Source organism: Scophthalmus maximus, chromosome 2 (assembly GCF_022379125.1).
Source record: "Scophthalmus maximus strain ysfricsl-2021 chromosome 2, ASM2237912v1, whole genome shotgun sequence".
NCBI lineage: Eukaryota > Metazoa > Chordata > Actinopteri > Pleuronectiformes > Scophthalmidae > Scophthalmus > Scophthalmus maximus.
The window spans coordinates 16,791,113-16,809,137 of NC_061516.1; the positions used below are offsets into that span (position 1 = coordinate 16,791,113).

At 42.6% G+C, this 18,025-nt stretch overlaps 1 protein-coding gene across 2 annotated transcripts; it reads left to right on the forward strand.

Annotated features, from left to right (window-relative positions):
• The first annotated feature begins 5,977 nt into the window (after positions 1 to 5,977).
• On the forward strand, positions 5,978 to 12,644 carry si:dkey-175g6.2 (stress response protein NST1). 2 transcript variants are annotated; one of them, XM_035627133.2, is made up of 2 exons: positions 5,978 to 6,241; positions 8,349 to 12,644. In XM_035627133.2, the coding sequence occupies exon 2, from the start codon at positions 8,378 to 8,380 to the stop codon at positions 10,394 to 10,396; it is 2,019 nt and encodes a 672-aa protein (XP_035483026.2). In that variant the 5' UTR covers positions 5,978 to 6,241; positions 8,349 to 8,377; the 3' UTR covers positions 10,397 to 12,644. The 2 variants fall into 2 exon arrangements, with proteins under 2 accessions (XP_035483026.2, XP_035483027.2); XM_035627134.2 differs by lacking the exon at positions 5,978 to 6,241 and adding an exon at positions 6,939 to 7,439.
• Positions 12,645 to 18,025: the final 5,381 nt, after the last annotated feature.

The following is an 18,025-nucleotide window of genomic DNA, read 5'->3' on the forward strand; positions in this document are numbered from 1 at the left end:
TGGTTTCCCTGCCAATACATCTGCAGTCTGTGGCTTTGCCATCTGTGCTCTCTGGTGCAGTGATTACCAATGATGTGGATGCAAGCTCTTATTCTGATTAAAGTCTCATGCTAGGTTCTGCTGTAGTACATCAGAGGCAGCTGGATGCAGGCCGAGTGTCTTGTCATGAGGCCTTGAACGTGCAGCGTTGCCTCTGAAACCGTGTGTGTGTGTGTGTGTTTTGGTCAGGGTTGGGTTCAATTCATTTTAAACAGTGTGTCTGCTGATGCATGTGCCAGGTGTCTACAGGGGAGAGGGGAAGAGATTGATGGTGAGCGCTGATGTCGCATGCTCTGATATGAGTCGCCTCATCAACCTCAAATTCATTGCCTGCTCCTGGCCTCCAACGCCATCCGTCAGCGGCGCCACCAGTTTCTCAAAGGTTGCAATGCGCATTTCACAGCTAATATTCAAGGGGGTAAATAATTTCCGAGGAGCAGACAATGAGAGAGTAGGACAACAATCGGCACAATGCGCGCACATTATTCACACGGGATCCACTTCCCTAGGGGTCCATTGACTCACACCATAACTCTTCTTCGAGACCTAATTTATGCCACGGACGTTTGGCATTCAGTGGCTGTTCAGAGCTTATTTCTCACATCATTTATATTGGCTGATGGATTCAAATATTAGTTTTAACGCCATATTCATCAAGATGGAGATGCTCAGCCATCACAGATTACTTACGGAGGGATGGTGTTCATTCAGTGCGCTGCACAAGGCAGCATTTTTTTGCAGCAGCACTGGTGAAGGAGCTGAGAGGATGGAGGCAGCACAAATATTGGGAACATTTGAGTGAGTGTCATTTTTAAAGGTTTTTATATTTCTGTAAACTACAAAAATCTTTGAATTTGACTGATTTATTAGGGTTACTGCACAGTTTACATCATAGAATAGAGTGCATATGCAACCGTTTATATTTGGTCCAGTTTTAACCATCAAAGTTACTATTTTCCAGAGTGCATGAGCACACAAATTCTTAAAAGAGCATTTTTGTATTCAGGTATCTTTCTAACGGTGCCTTGAATAAAGAGGAATATTTCAATATCAATGTTATTAACAGATCAACATTACGCCTGCAGTGTATCAGCGAGTAGACCCACAAAGGTGTGTTTTAATGATTATTTTTCATGTCATGTTTTTTGGGGGGGCTTTTAACGAGATACAGATTTTTTTTTTAATTCCGATTGGTGTCAGCCTTTCCATCACAACAACTTTCCAGATGTAAACAGAGCTGCTGAGCCATAGAAACAAACAGTAACACTGCGACATAACACCAGCGAACAAGTCTCACCAAGTAGAGCAGATCTTGTTGTGCAACGCCGTGTTGCACCCTGTGACACGGACAAACGTTTGACTCACAGAGAGAGACAGATTGAGCTCTGGTGTAGAAAATATACTTTTTTCCCCACAAAACTGGGTCAAAAACTGACAACTTTTATCTTGTAACTGTTTGTCAACACTGACAAATGGGCTAGATGGGTGGATATAACAGACACTCATAAAAGTAAAGCATAAGAATCAGTGTAATGATGATAATATTAGCCTTTGATTATTGTACATAACACATTATTTATTTTGACACAAATACACCGCATGCTCATTGGAAATTTGTGTTGGCTAATGTAGCCTGACGCAAACTTGTGAAAAAACCCAGATGAAACTGTAGATTATTGTGTGGGTGCTATGCATCGTGTTGTAGGAACCTTACAGTGCAATTACTTGTCCTTCCCTCCCCTGACAAAGTGGCGTGGGCGGAAAAGCTTCTGTTAATCATGAGCTCTATTTTATCACTTTCAGGTAGAGGCCCTTTGCTGTGTGACGGAGCTGCATTAGCACACTTGCCGGAAGATCCGCAGCCTGCATTACCATAATTGTGGCCAAAATGTCAGCAAAAGCCAGGAGATTCATCATTCACTATCTCGCCTTGTTTGAGGCATGTCGATTTCGCAGCTCCTCCTGACGACCCTGCAGCCCTCCTCAGTCCAATACCAACAGTGAGAGAGAGCAAGTTAATTAAATGGAACAAAAGGCCATTCACGTATGGTCATCGCCTCTTGTCTTAGCCGTTTGTACAGGGAACCAACAGCGACAGCACATCCCAGCCTCCACCAGGAGGTTCATTTGTCTGTAATGTACATTTACAGTAAGAGAGGGGAAGTATGTTTGTCTCAGTGTGTGTGTGTGTGTGTGTGTGTGTGTGTGTGCGCGCGCGTGTGTATTCCATTAAATGCAAGCAGTGTTAATCTATGTGAGTGGCCAAGCAGGCGGCAGAGTGTGAGTCAGTGCGGGGGTGCGGACATGGAGTGAGGGTAAAGGGCCAACTAATGCTGAGTGGCAGTTGATAATGCCAGACCGTTATATCAGCATCTGCCCTCCGGCTCCATGCTTACCTCTCCGAGCCTGCTGCTGCCACCGAGCATTTCCACACAGACACAAAAACACATGCACACGATAGCACGACTGCCCTGCAAACACTCTGCATTCCGCAGCAAACAGTCCCTTGCACAAAATCTAATCAAACAGAGGTTATGTGGCGCCTCAAGCCATCGCAACGGATTACAACTTCATTTGATGTGCATATCTCGTCTGCGAGCACAAAACACATATTTGCACACAGGGACCAAGTCAAGCCCTGCCTCAGAAGTGAAACAAAGCGCCATTTTAGTTCCTAGGTAGCGAGTGAGCATGTTCCTTTGCCTGAGTCTCAGAAACACAGGACTGTTTCATCGCTGCTGTGTTCTGTATGATTTTTTTTTTTGTGGGCTTTGACAAACTTAAAAGCCCCTTTAAAATGAGACATCAAAGGCTCTGGATGATATTTATGTGCGTCCGCACGTTGTTTCTCTGATCATATCAGATATCTAACATTCACATCAGCAGCATGAGATTTTGAATCTGCCACACAATAATCATGTAATAAAGTTGGCCTCGTGTGACTCTCGTCTCTGCAGTGAACATCCCATTAATCTCAGCACGTCGCGGTTAATATGGAATCCCTGCCTGTGGTCAACTGAACGTACAGTGCAAATATTAACACACATTACAACACGCCCATAGATGTATACACATATGCGCGCGCGCGCGCGCACACACACACACACACACACACACACACACACACACACACACACACACACACACACACACACACACACACACACACACACACACACACACACACACACACACACACACACACACACACACGTGAAATTGTGGGGACCCTCATTGACATAATGAATTCTTTAGCCCCTTACTCTAACCTTAACCAACCAACTAAATGCCCAACCCCTTACCCTAAGCCTAACCTAAGCTCACCTAACACGAAGTCCTAACCCTCAATCAGTTCTTTGAAGTTGCATTCCAAATCAAAATGTCCTCACAACTTCAGCATGTCCTCAGAACGATTGTTTTTGAACCAACATTGGCCCTCGCAACAATAGAAAGACAATTACACACACACACACACACACACACACACACACACACACACACACACACACACACACTCACACACACACACACACACACTCAAATGCACAACTGGAAATAAAAGTGTGAAAAGAGAAATGCCGAGAGAAACGAACCCACATGAGGATTGACAGCTGAATTCAAGGGCAAATGAGGCCAGAGCGAAGGCCTGGCTCTGACAAATGAAGTGTGAGCTCGGCTTTAACATTGTGAATCATCATAGTGTACAACAAACACACAAGACCTGGGGAAACGACTCGGCTGACGGCGGAGGTTGTTTTTATTTTATAGGAAATACACCGAAAAGGGAAGTTGAAAAAGGACACGGGAGAATGCATACGAGTGGGTCATGTAATCAAAGCATCCCCCCGGCAACCCAGAGTTATTTACTCCATCGAACCTCTGACTCTTATCCCGACGTTTCAGACAGGACTAGTCTAAAACCTTCGGGCAGACTGATTTTCAATTCAATACCGCTGCATTTCAGCAAAGCTACTACATTTTTCTCCTTCAGTTGTCAAAGATAATGATCAGAATTAGAGTCGTTGAGCGTGAAAATAGTCGTGAAGAAAATCGATTCTTAACGATTGAGCAGCACAATATTATATGTAGTGTGGGCGCACATGCAAGGATTTGTGAGTAACACTTTTTTATAAAAAAGGGTAATTCACACGCTTAAAGGAGACATTATGTTCAGGTTCCTAATTTTAATTTGGTCTGTGACTGTGCTCTCAGAAACCGCTTCAGTATTTTCCTCGTACTGTCCATTCCTGCAGCTCCTCTCTCCAGCCTCTCCCTGAAACACCTGGTGTTAGCAATGAAGCCCAGTCTGTGCTGATTGGCCTGCTGGCCCACTTCGTACAGTAGTGATTGGTCAATCGCTTCCAACACATGTAGGAAGGGTCGGCCTCCGCTCTCGCTTAACCTGGCTTTGTTTGGTGTTGTGCCAATGCGGAAGTGCCTGAAGCCTGTATTCTCTGGAATCACCAGCAGAGGGCGACTCACTGGTTGCAAAAAGAAGCCAGTTTTCTATAGAAGTCTATGAGAAAATGCCCCTCACTAACTTGTTCCTGATGAGTTTATGATCTCAATCACTAGTTTCAATCCTTCTTCAATACAGCACAATGCTCATTTTGTAAATAGTTGTCTCATTTAGAGTAAAATACCCAATAAAGCCTGACTGACAGCTGGTCTGTCCACTCGGTTTATGGTTGCAGGTGGAGGTGGGACCGCAGTGGATGAGCTCTCAGTCAGACCCACCCCCAATCCTAAGTCTGGTTGCAAAAAACAACAACATGGCGCTGTTTTTCTTTTTCACTTCACGACAATGTAAAACATTGACATGTTCTCAAACATGTCCGTTCTCCTCCTTCTTTGTCAATGAGCACTTGCTGAGTCATTTTGATTTCAGTGCCACACTCCACTTCAACAACGACAGCAAAATGTATCATTTAAAATAAAGACTATTATGTCTGACCATCATAAAAACAGGTTGATATTTTTCATGAAAATAGAGAATAAAGTTTTTCAAATGCAAAATGCAAAGTCCTACTCTATATGTATTCATGTATCTGTATCCCAGCAAACATGGTGACATGTAAATTAATGTAGGAGAAAACAGTGAGTTGATTAACTAATACAGACTTCATAATTTCAAGAATTCATCTTTAACCCTGCATTACTCGTGCATTAAATCATCGTGCACTATGAAGCATGTGTTTTGCAGCCTTAGTATAGAGTTTGCTGTTGTGTCTCTGTGATGACACAACGATTAGTGACGAGAGGTCCGTGCTAAGAGCACAATGTGGTGCTGGCAGATGGAGAGCAGCCAGAAATTATGTGAGACAGCAAGTGGTAAATTGCGCTGTCCCTGAAAATTGAGCAAACATTGATCAGCTAAGCACGGCGGCTCCCGTGGCCCGTGAGCCGTGAAGCCGCAGAGGATCAGGGGCCACCCCGGACAAAAAGCCTAACAACCAGGTCTGCGAGAGAAATGGGCCTCTGGGGTGCACGCCAATCTTCTGTCCGAAAGGCCCATTCTTCGGAGCGTGTCACCAAATGGTCCTTATCGATAGCCCGTGAACGAGGTCACTCAATTTTTTTCCCCCCATGCTCCTGAATCTAAAATGAGAGCGAAGGAAGCACCAAGGGAGGAAGAAGCAACACACTAACCTTTAACACGTGCGAGAAGGAAAATGGCTGCGCACCGGCTCTAGCATCTACAATTTTCATTGAGGAAAAGTACTATTTCATTCATGCCATTTCCGTTCATTCATCAGCCGGGGCCAGCCCAGACTCTCAGTGCCATCTCCACCACACCAACATTCTTATCAATGGAAGTGACGTCAGCACTGCCTGCAGCTGGGGGGTGGTGGTGTTGGGAGGGGGGCGGGGTCACGTGGTGCAGTGAGGGTATATACAATAAAGTTGCGCTGACCGTGGTGCTGAAAACATTCACTGAATAGTACATTAGCGCTACTGCTGCTGCCATTCGAATTGACCACACAACTAAATAAAGAGCCGCCAGTGTGGGGTTTTTCTCTTCTTGATGTTGGCCACAAGCTGAAGAGAGAGAGAGAGAGAGAGAGAGAGAGAGAGAGAGAGAGAGAGAGAGAGGTGGGAAACAGACAGCCATTCTCTCAGGTGATCCACCATTCATGAATTAATCTTGGCTTTACCCGCGTTGAGTTTCACCACTTCCCCACCCCACCGAGAGGGACTCCAGGTAAGTGGAACGAAGTGTTTTTCTCTACGACTCATCGGAAATATTAATCGGAGAGATTCGGACATTTTCCTCGTGCTATTAATTTAGGGCTTTTTTTGTAGTTGTATTTTTTTTTTTAAACCTAGATTCTGATTTTTACAGAGTGAGGTTTGTGTGGGCTTGCGGAGTGTGGAAGAATTTCTTCTGAAAATCTTAAACTTTATTAGTAGAATTGATCAGTTTTCTGCAAAAGCCCGAATGTCTTATTGAACCAGAACTGTTTCTGTGGGACTTTTTAATATTAAACATAACGGAATACATTCTGTGACTTTAGACGGTAGAGAAATATATAGAGTATTTTCCGAATTATTTTTTATAACGTCAATATTTTTGAATAAATTGAAAAATTAAGGAATTTATGAACAAACCAAGCTTTTTTTTGTGAATAGTCTAAAAATCTATTATTTCTTATGGCTAAGAAAAACAATGAAATCTGTTATTTTCTGTGTTTGAAGAATTAAGCCACTGCAAAGCGCAGACAATTATATTTAATGAATATTTCTGTGAGCTGCTCAGGAACTCCTGTAAAATTTCAGTTGAGATTTTTCAGTCATGTATGTAACAAAAAAAAGTATATTTTGAAGATTTATCATTCATTTCCAGTTATTCACTTCTAATTAAATTAGGCTCTTAGTCATTCACTGCGGTCTGGCTCTCTTGTGAAGAGGGTTTGGTTCGTTTCTCACCCTTCCTGATCCAGTTTATAAAAATGTCAGATTTCGTGCGGCTCGCTGTTCAGCTCTGCCCAAATTTGCGCTCGTCTGCATTCCACCACTGCTACTGAGGGGAAACATGCTCACACCACACAGGGACAAAGACGCGTTTTCCTCCGACTGCTTCCTTGAGAGAGAAAAAAGCTCGAAACCCTAAAATGCAACACCCAGCTCCTTTACAATTTGGATGGACCACTCAGGGACCGTAGGGTTAAAGAACTCATCCGTAGCCACCGGCTTTACGCATGACTTCCCCGTGCGTGCGTTCTCTATTCCAGTGTCCTGGTCACATCGCTTCGATGCATGGAATAGCAAAATCACAGCTGACACAGAGACAGAACCTCGGATCAGTTTGGGTTTCCACGTTTTTTTTTTTTTTTTTCAAAGGCACAGACGCTTAAAATGGCAGGTGCGCGCGTTTTGGTTGGGTTGACTTGGAGAAGGAGGTGAGGCATTTTTTCCTACATATATCAGAACATTTGACTGAAAAATGAATTCCTTAATATGCATTTCTTGTCTATATAACAGTTTGCTTCGTTGAATCTCATGACCAGAGAGAGAGAGAGAGAGAGAGAGAGAGAGAGAGAGAGAGAGAGAGAGAGAGCATTATTGTCAATCAATTCAAACGCACGTTGGAGAGATAATGTCTGGGTTGACGCACGACCACAGACAAAAAAAAGGGCTGATTTAAATGTTCGGAGCGCAATTCCTGCATGCAGATTATTACCTTCCTCTTTAAAGATATTGGCACTTAACGCGTAAAAATATCTAAACAACGACGGTCAGATCATCTCCTTGTTTCCAGCTGCGCTGAGGCTACACAGCATTGGCAAATAAAAAAAGAAAAAAAAGACATTGTAGGAAATACTACAACACTACAACAAAACTTGATTTTCCATCAAAAACACTTGGACTAAAATGATCAGTTATGTCAGAAGAGAACGAGAGGCGTGCAACTTTCTTTGTTGCATTTGGCACGGCTCATTAGTCTGCCTTTGGGTGCGTGCTTTGTCCTCGTTTAAATTGCCGACAGTGTTAACTGCTTTCGAATGGTCGCCTCAAGGTGAAAAGATATACTGTTTGTAAATCAGATGCTGGTGAGCTAAAGGAGATTCAATTGTGTGAGTGAAGCATTTTGTTTTTCTAAATCCTCCTTTCTGTATGTTTAGACTGGCCTTTTTACAACAAAAAAAAAAAATCAGTGTTTCAGTGATACAGAGGTGCTCTTGTGCTCCTATTGCCATTGAGGTTCCACATTATAAATGTTCCACAGGAAAAAAACTACAACAAATGATGAGTGACTCATTTCGCATATCTTTTGTCTTTCTCCCTCTGCCTTCTCCCCTTCTCTCCAGGTGCTTAACCTCCCTCCTGCCAGTTCTGCATGGTCATGACCTGTCATCACGCCCCTTCCACAGCCCACCTCATCCTATTGGTCCTGCTCATTGTCACTCCACAGCTGGCTGGCACCGCCCCTGTGCGGGGTGAGGGAGGGGTGGAGGGGCGCACCCGGACAGACCATATAGAGGACAGCCTCGCCCCCTTTCTCTCACCCCCTCCCCAGACTCTTTCCAGCCCTGACGATGCATCCCTCGTCCGGGGCCAGGGCCCGGGTCAAGACGACCTACCAGAAAAGGCAACGGACCCTGCGCAGGTGCTCGCCGTGCTTTTGGAGGCCCTGGACCACCCGGGGGAGAGTGAATTCCAGGCGAGCATAAACAGGGAATGGGGAGGGGAGCAGAGTAAAGAGCTGCCCTCCATCGAAGGGTTTGAGGATGGTGAGATAAGGAGAATGGGACAGACAGTGGGAGGCCGAGAGGTGGAGGAGGAGAGAGAGGGGCGAAGGGCTGATAAGGCTATTGAACAGCTAATTGTGGGCCATTTGACAGCTGCTCAGGGTGATGACTTACAGGAAAGGGGGGAGGAGGAGGATAAAAACACAAGGTCAAGGGATGATCTGGGGTGGTCTGTGGAGGATGTGGGACCTGATAGTGTAAGTGAGGAGGAAGGTGAAGAAGAGGGGCAGGAAGTAGGAAAGGATTTAGAACGTTTCTTAGACAATACCAGAGTGAGTTCCACATCCCAGGTAGATGATCCCTCTCTGCAGCGCAAAATAAGAGGCTACTTCCAAAATATTGACTTGGGTCTCCAAGATAATGAGATCCTGCCTCCACTGAAGGGCTACAAGGCATATAACACTCAGCTGGCGCGAGCTGGAAAGAAGCTGCACTGGCAGGAGAACCAGGACCGCAACCGACCCACCAAGGGGGGCAACTTCATGGATGATTTTGAGGATGAAGGAGAGGAGCTGGAGGAGGAGGTCGAGGAAGAAGAGGAGAGCCTCTCCCACATGGAAGAGGAGGCAAGAGCGCGTGCAGAGAAGCAGGAGGTGCTCCGGCAGCAGGAGGAGGCGGAACGAGCCAGAGAGGAGGAGCAGAGGCTGGCAGACATTGCGTCTGACATGCTGCTGCAGTACATGGGGAGGAAGCAGCAGTCCTACATGAAGCCCCGGGAGAAGAGCAGCATGGGCGCTGCCGGCAACACCGCTGAGGACAAGCGCTCTGAGGAGGTCCTCCCCGATGAAGATGACCTAGACCAACAAATGATCGACAGGCTCATTGAGATCAGCAGTAAGCTGCACCTGCCAGCTGATGATGTGATTGAGATCATTAGTGATGTGGAGGAGAAGAAGAAGAAAAGGAAAGAGCTGCAACTGCAGCCAACCAACAGCAACCCTGTCGCCCCACGCTTCAGGCCTCTGGTACCTCCTCCTCTGGCAGCTCCGCCTATCTACCATTACACAGCCTCAAAAAACCCCAAGAAAGCCCCCTATAAGTACAACAAGTCCAACAAGAAATGGCACAAGGACAATGTCAAGTCATACAAACAGGAATATTGGTATAAGCCTCAGAAGCAGCTTGATTATTGGTATAAACCCCAGAAACAGTTTTTAGCTTTCCCTTCCTACCCATACTATCAGAAGCCATATCGAGCGTACTACCCTGTTTATTTCCCATATCCCAAAGCACAATATTATGGCAAGCCCGTCCCCTCCAGAGACCAGCCGTTCGGCCCCCAGGAACTTGACCTCCAGGCCCCAAGGCGCAGGCACAGGGGTGGGGGTAAGAACCGTGGACAGGGCTGGAGGCAGCAGCCGGCACCACGCCTGCCTCTCAACCCTTATATCTCTAACTATATCCTTCCTCACCCACGGACCTACCAACCCTTACCTCCCCCCAAACCACCAACCACACCTAGGAGAGGCAGGCGCCCCCCATACTACTATCCACAAATCACACCGGGAGATGACTATGAGGAAGATGGGCTGGTGCCTCAGCTGGACAGTGAGGAGGAACTGGAAAACTTTATTGAGAGGATCTACATGAAGCGCAGAATGTATTGAGAGACTTTTTGGACTCTTGTCAGATCAGAGGAACAGACGGAGGTGGGATAGATATACAGTAGCTGGAGAAAAGCTAAAAGAGCGGTGGAAAAAAAGACTCAGAGGAGATATGTGTTTTGAGCCTGATTGAAATTTTAAGGGTCAAGAAGTGAAAAGTTAGATTTATGTTGTTTAAATCACTGTATTTTCGTTGATTTCCTTGGTCAGGGAGAAGATGGAGGTGTCCCAGTTTACGCTCCCTGCAACCATGTTCAGTCTCTTGATCGGTTTACATTTTGAAACAGAACATACCATGGTGTATGTCTGCCTCCATTCAGGTCAATCTCTGATGCTCTTGCATTATTCAGAGATTTCTAGAGGACACGCACACACGCATACACGCACACGCACACACACACACACACATGCCTACATACAGTATAATCACATTTCTGACACATTCACAAGCTGATGTGCCCTTTGCAAGAGAACCATGTTTACAACATCAATTTGTAATTTTGTTCCATATTTTTTTAATATTCTCTGTCATAAACTAAAGTAGTTCAATGACTTCTTGTCTACAAAAATATATATAAAAAAACCTGAACACTGTTGACAGTATATTTTTGTCGTATGTGGTGTGTGTACACTACTGATTGAAAGATTTACAACACCCCCATTTTTTAAATTTTAATTCCAGTAGTTCAAGTCCCTTGAATAACCTGGAATGGTACAGAGGTCAGCAGTAAACTCTCCAACTTAAAAAAGTTAGGTTGCCAAAAACAGATAAATCCTGTGCATTTAATAAAAGATGGGTCTTTTTAAAGGAATTGGTATATTTACAACATTCCTGCTGCAATGGAAGTATATGAAGCTTTGAAAATTACTGCAAACTAATCCTACAGATGATGACTAACTAATCATACGTCTGTACCAAGGCAGTGTTGGAACAAAGCTATTAGGATGATAATGCACTGAAGGAAGTAGGACTGTATATTGCTGTCAGAACTATGACAAGTAAGAAAGGAAGAGTGGCCGGTTGGTGAGAGGTTCGTCGTACAGAGAGGTAATGACTCAAAACAGAAGAAAAAAAACTAGACTGTGGCTTCACATGATGGACGACCAGCACAGTCTCCAGGCTTGAACCCCAGTAGGCTGGTTTGGGATGAACAGGACAACATGTGAAAAGCAAAGCAACCAACATGGGAACTTCTGTGGGAAGCAGTGTTTGGAAAACCTTTCTAAAATAATGAATGCTGCTGGATGAGACAAACAATTAGATTGAATTTGGGTGTATAGATGACATGATTTGTTTGTTTTTTAATGTTTATTAATGGAGGTGTTCTAAAGCTTTTGAGTGATAGTGTAGTTGCCTTTCTTATTTGCGATTGGATCAACTTTAAACAGCTTTCAGTTTGTCAAACTCAAGATTCAGATTTTTGCCTTACAAGCACCATGGTTCTATAAGGGAAATGTCATAATGCATAATATTATCATCACTGCCGGTCCCAATGTGGAAACCCTGTGGACTCCAAAAGCACAAACTTAAATACTAAAACACTTCCAACCTGGTGGACTAAGGGTTTTTAACCATTTTGGGATCCAGAAGTTATTGTTAACATATTTATGGCAGATCACCTCACAGAATTACTTGAAATTTTAGGAGTCCTTTATACATATACATATATATATATACACACACACACACACACACACACACATATATGTTTAATTTCTTTCATTGTTCATCTACACTTTAACTCTTGTATCATATCCATAATTTCATTTTCCCTTTCTTTCAAAAGAAAAAAAATCGTACTATTTGTTTGCAGCCTTTTTAAACAAATCTCCACCAAGAGGCTACACGAATTTTGTTCATTTTCAGAAGAAATTCATTGAGAAGTTTCAGGCCGGGAAGTCAGGGATTGTGCTTAAACCGTTAAATGCACGTCTTTCTACTTGCATCTTAAAAAATGAACAAAAAAAAGAACAAAAAAAGAGAAAAAATAAAACAGTATGGAGAATTCAAGATGGTTGTTTTCTCTCAACAAACTGTGAACATAAAAAAAAGAAATCTCAAAGGAAGAGGGCCACTGTGTCCACAGTGAAGCCATCTGTCTTGTAAAAGGAGAGTGTTGTTGTTGATGTCACCTTTAGCATTGTAAGATGTACAGTGTGAAATAAATATGCCCGTGCAATGTGTAAATAACAGCATGATGATTACTAGTTTTGCTATATGATAAAAAATAAAAGCAATTATTTTATTAAAGTTCAGTTTTTTAATGGCTTTTTGGAGAGTGCTATGTTTAACTTGTATATAAGCAAATACAGCGGGAACGCTTGACTCGAGAAATGAAACAAATCGGAAATGCAGTAAACAGAAAGACTGTCTGACACAGCTTCGTGATAGCACAACTCACACGTCACAGTCGCATCAACATGGAGACAAATGAAGAAAAAACCCCATCGAGGGAGATAATTATTATATCACCTGATAATCAAAATGAACATGATAAAAACAACATTAATTGGATGGAAAATGGGGGAAGAATAAGTGAAGAAAGGAAAAATTCAGAAAGAGGGAGGGAAACTAACTGCAGTGATTGATGAGTCACATGATTGGTGGATGAGTCATCCATCTGTACACTTTATTGCGCAGGACCACACGCTCAAACACACACACACACACACACACACACACACACACACACACACACACACACACACACACACACACACACACACACACACACACACACACACACACACACACACACACACACACACACACACACACACACACACACACACACACACTCTTTATGCTGTATAGTAATTTAGCTGCTGGCATTCAAGATAAAGATTGAGTCATGTTCGCTCCTGACTGGAACCAGCCAACTGGCCGGTGGAAAGGTGTTCGGTAGATACGTTTCGCCATATCTTGTTTCCACACCTCCTCCTCATTCTCACTTCACACGAGTCTCCTGCCCTCCTGCTATAATTCCTTGTGCCTCTGGCTGCTACTCGTTTGGTATCAAAACAATCCTCATGCGTGCCGTCAGTGGCACAAACACTGACAGCGATTAGCAGGCTGTCAATATGGTCTAATTGCATGTCATCTTGTCAGGCTGCTCAACATTGATTGGAATGGCACCTTTCATGGCTTTATCTCGGGTAATTCTTGTGCACCATGTGATGAATTCAGACTTTAAATGAGCTTCTGTCATTATCACAGCTGGATATTCACCGACGGACTGTAAGAATGAATATATTCATCTCCTGTGGCCATAACTGTGACCGTCGGCCACTAGTGCTGGGATGCAGAAAGAGATGCAACAACAGGACAATCAAAGCAGCTGACAGTCGAGCAAACGACCCTGTCTGTAATATTCATACACTCTATGTCTAGCAATGTCATATATAGGACATACACTGTGGTTGTGTTGTTGGAAAAAAATGCAAAGGAATAGTTAAACATTTTGCAGAGATTTACAAGAGAAGATCAGTACCACTCTCATATCCAATCTCGTGTCAGCAAGAAGTTATCTTAGCCTAGAATAATAATTAGACAATAAATAATCATTAATTCTTTAACATCTTGTTTCCCCCTTTATTTATCTGAGAGTGGCCAATTTTACAAATCAAAGTCAGTTTACAGGTCTAACATATATCGAAAAAGTTGTATGAAGTCTTTTGTCCCAAGTGTTGTCACTTGAGTCTCCAAGAACAAGATATAGAGAGATATTTTGTACCTTCCTCAAGTTGCGATCTATTTGGCCTCCTAACCTCGGGTCCGACGGATACTTCAAAAGAGAAAAGGTTACCGAACTGAATCTCATTCTGGGTAAGAGAGGCCTAAAAATAAGAAAATGCATACAAAGTGTAAAAACTAAGTTAACACTCCATAACATGTCAGACATATGTGTTATGTTCAGGAACTTTTGGATCTCAACTAGTGAAATAAACATTTAGGTTTGACTGCCCACTTTAAGTTTTAACATGTGTTTAAACATGATAACAAAAGATGAATTTAAATAATGACACTAACATTATCAAACTAAACATTAAACTTTGATGCAGTTCAACTTATGTACAACTTACTCTGCGACAGTCAAGTGAAGTCAGTTTTTTGATATAGCCTAACATCAAACATCACAAATTTAATTAAGGAACTTTACCGTCTGTACAGAATACGACCGAACCTCTATCCTATTGATTTCTTGAAAAGGATGGTTAATATTGCATCGATGGTAATGTGCTGTGTGTAATATCTGATCAAATTCATGTCTGTATTTCTCTACTTCAGCAAAACTCCCTTAACATTAGACAATGTTATTATTGCCGTTATTAAAAAGGCTTGATTTATCACAGGATTGAGACCTGAGAACGAGCCTAAGCAGGTCTGCTCTGGTAATACACTGAAGCTCACACAGCGTTGCTCATGAAAGGGAAACGTTAAGTCCTCTTTTACACCTTTTTGCTAAGCTGTGGGGGAAAAAAGGAGCATTGTTGAGATGCTACTATTTACATTCCCACATTAATATTCCTGTGACTTACAACACAATTGAGATTTTAAAAATTTCCAGCACAATAGCAGAATTGTGTGCGAAGCTTTAGATCACATTATGTCCTTGAAGTAATCATTTATATTTTGCCTGGTGGGGGTACTATAATTAAAATGCAATTTGAATTTTTCAAAAGCTTCCAACTCTCTCAGGCACAAAATTTGGTGTACGTCCAGCTCCTGGCACAAAAGAGTCTGACAGCACAGCCATTCAGCAGTAATGGCTGCAAGAAGTAGTAAAAAGGATGCAGCCATTAGTAGGAACAGCGAATTAATACAGATTTAACACCTTCAAAATCTGATGAAATAATGATCACAATTTTTTTTTACAGCAATGGGACTTAGGAACAACGTGAACTTTAAATGCGTATATACATATAGTAATTGACACATTAGTAATACAAATGCTGAAGTCAAAGTGCAAAATGACCAACACGATGACCAGTGCAATGGAAGCATAAAAATAACCTTGTAAAAAAGGACCAGATCACCATTGCAAACACTCACACTAAAATACTATAAATTTGGCATGCGGCCAACATACCCCTCTCCATTATTTCATCCATTCCGCCCGTTTGTCATATGTTTAACCTGATTCTGCAATGTTCTTAACTCAAGATGATTTGGCCTTGGTTTTTGCTCACATGCCAAAGTGCTGGGTGTGATCTCCACACCTCTTTTTGCAATTAAAAAAATGCTGCTAATTGGCATTTAACCTGAAACATGACCTGTGATGTAATGACTTTGGAGTTAAGGACCAACAAGGCACGTCAAAATGCCTTTTCTGACCCAGTGGACTCTATTGTCCCCTTAATTTGACAATAAACGAAAATCAGCGCTTTGGTGCACCAAGTGAAACTAATAAAATGTTGTTGTGCTGTATTTAATACGTTACTGTATCACTCTCGATTTTGTCAAGCAAACTATGATTTTATCGTTTAATGTATTCTTTAACAGCTTGCAGCTTGTTTGGCCAGCTTTCAATGATATAAAAGAAGGATCCCAGTTATGATAATAGAAACATGTTGCAGGACAAAGACCCCGAGATACCCCGAGGCAAAGTATAGGGTTAGTGTTGATATCAAAAAATGCACCTCTATCAAACCTGCACCTCAGAGGACATCAATCCGAAGCATGCACACCAAAACTCTACATCCATTGTGTGACGCTAGGTGTTTATCCAGTACGTTGCTGGTACTCTCTGTGACCATTAGATATCTTTGTCAGTAAAAAAGCCACTAAAAGAGTCAAAATGTTTGAACTTTCCCATATGATGTTGCTCCTGACCTCATTGCTGCCCCCCGTGCTCATGTTTGTTAATTCTCCTGTCCGTTAAACGACCATTTTGAACGTCATCTTTGCACCATAATATGCCTCATTAGCCAAGCTTTTACCAGCCATTTGGACGACAGCAGCAGAGCAGAAAAAGGCCTCTCCCTTGAAACTACGTCCTTTGTTTATGATCTCTGCAACCTCCTCCCATCATTCCCCTTTCTTTATACCACTCCCCATATTCTCCCCTTTTTTCTCCAGTTATCCATGGCCCTGCTCCCCCCTAATGCTCCCTAACACACAATCTTCCTCCCCTTTTCTTCTTTATCCTCTCTCCATTTCTTGTTTTGTATGCAAGCCCCAAGGGAGGGAAATGGGTGAAAAGCACTCTCTCTGCGCCACTGTCACAAAAGAATGGTGACTCATCGCCACTTATGTTCCTGTCTCCCACCTACTACAAAAAAACACACATATACAGGAAAAAAACTAAAATTACTCCCTACCTGCCATGCACTTACAGGATGACACATACACAAACACACACACGCGTATATACACACACACACACACACACACACACACACACACACACACACACACCCTTAAGAGACACACAAGAATGACACACATTCCACAGCTCTTCAACACGACCCTGAAATCAAATCCCCAGTCACGTCATTTAAATGATAATTATGGTTGAAAATGGCGTTCATTGATGTGCGCTGCCTATCATATCTTATGAGATTATTTCAAGTTTGTAAAGGCATTCTCATGTTAATGACTGAGTTAATGTGCAAGAATAGTAGAATAAAGAGTGAGCTGCTCATGCGAGTGATGTTCTTGAGAACAAAATGGACCAAAATGTAGGGGAGAAGAGAGTGAGCCAGAAATTCCTTGGCTTTGTTGATGTGACTTTGGTCTCGTTTGTCAATCTGAAGGTTTTGAACCACGAAAAAAAAATGCTCTTCCTCCATCTGCTGGAAGAATGAGCCACTTACAATGCAGTCATGGTGCTGTGGGCACAAGATGGAAGTCCTGAGTGAACACCATGTACAGAATGACGCATACACGGTCAATCTTAATAGTGTCTTCTTAGTGAAGTTGAATTCATCGTACAGTAACTAAACCATACAGTATGTTTTTTGTGTGTAATATTAATCTGTGGGGTAACTGGTAACTGTTACATTCAGATTCAGATTCAAAAAAGTAGAATATTTTCCTATGAAATGTGGGAGCAGATGTGGCATTGAAGGGCCAGTGAGAGATTTTGGAGTATTATTGTTTGTTGTTGATTATTGGACTGGGCTGGTCGGGTCTCGAACCCGCAGCCTCGGGTATGGGCGACTGACGCGCTCACCACGAGTTCTAGCATCTGTCGCTAGCACGTCACATAACATGTCAGGGAATGATGATGTGTTGTGTTTTTATTTTGTTTTCAACAAAACAGTCGTCACAGATAAGTTGGAACTGGGGAGGAAATGTTGCTGATATATAGTTATACAATTATATTTCAATAGTTAATTTTATCTATTTATTGTCAGTCAACCAATTGATTGAAATAATTGATTAAATGTTTCAGCTCGAAATGGTTTAAAGAAACGACAAAGATCGCATGAACATTTATTATTCACTGAATTTGAAGATTTTGACTGTCAGAAGATATATTTTAATGTAATGTTGTAAATGAATACCTCACTATCACTGTTTATTGGTGCTGTAAGTAATTGTGCCTCGAATAAATGTAATATTACAATGTACACATGTTGTGTCACACAAATTGAACAACATTGGCTGGATTTGTATGCAGTGTTGGT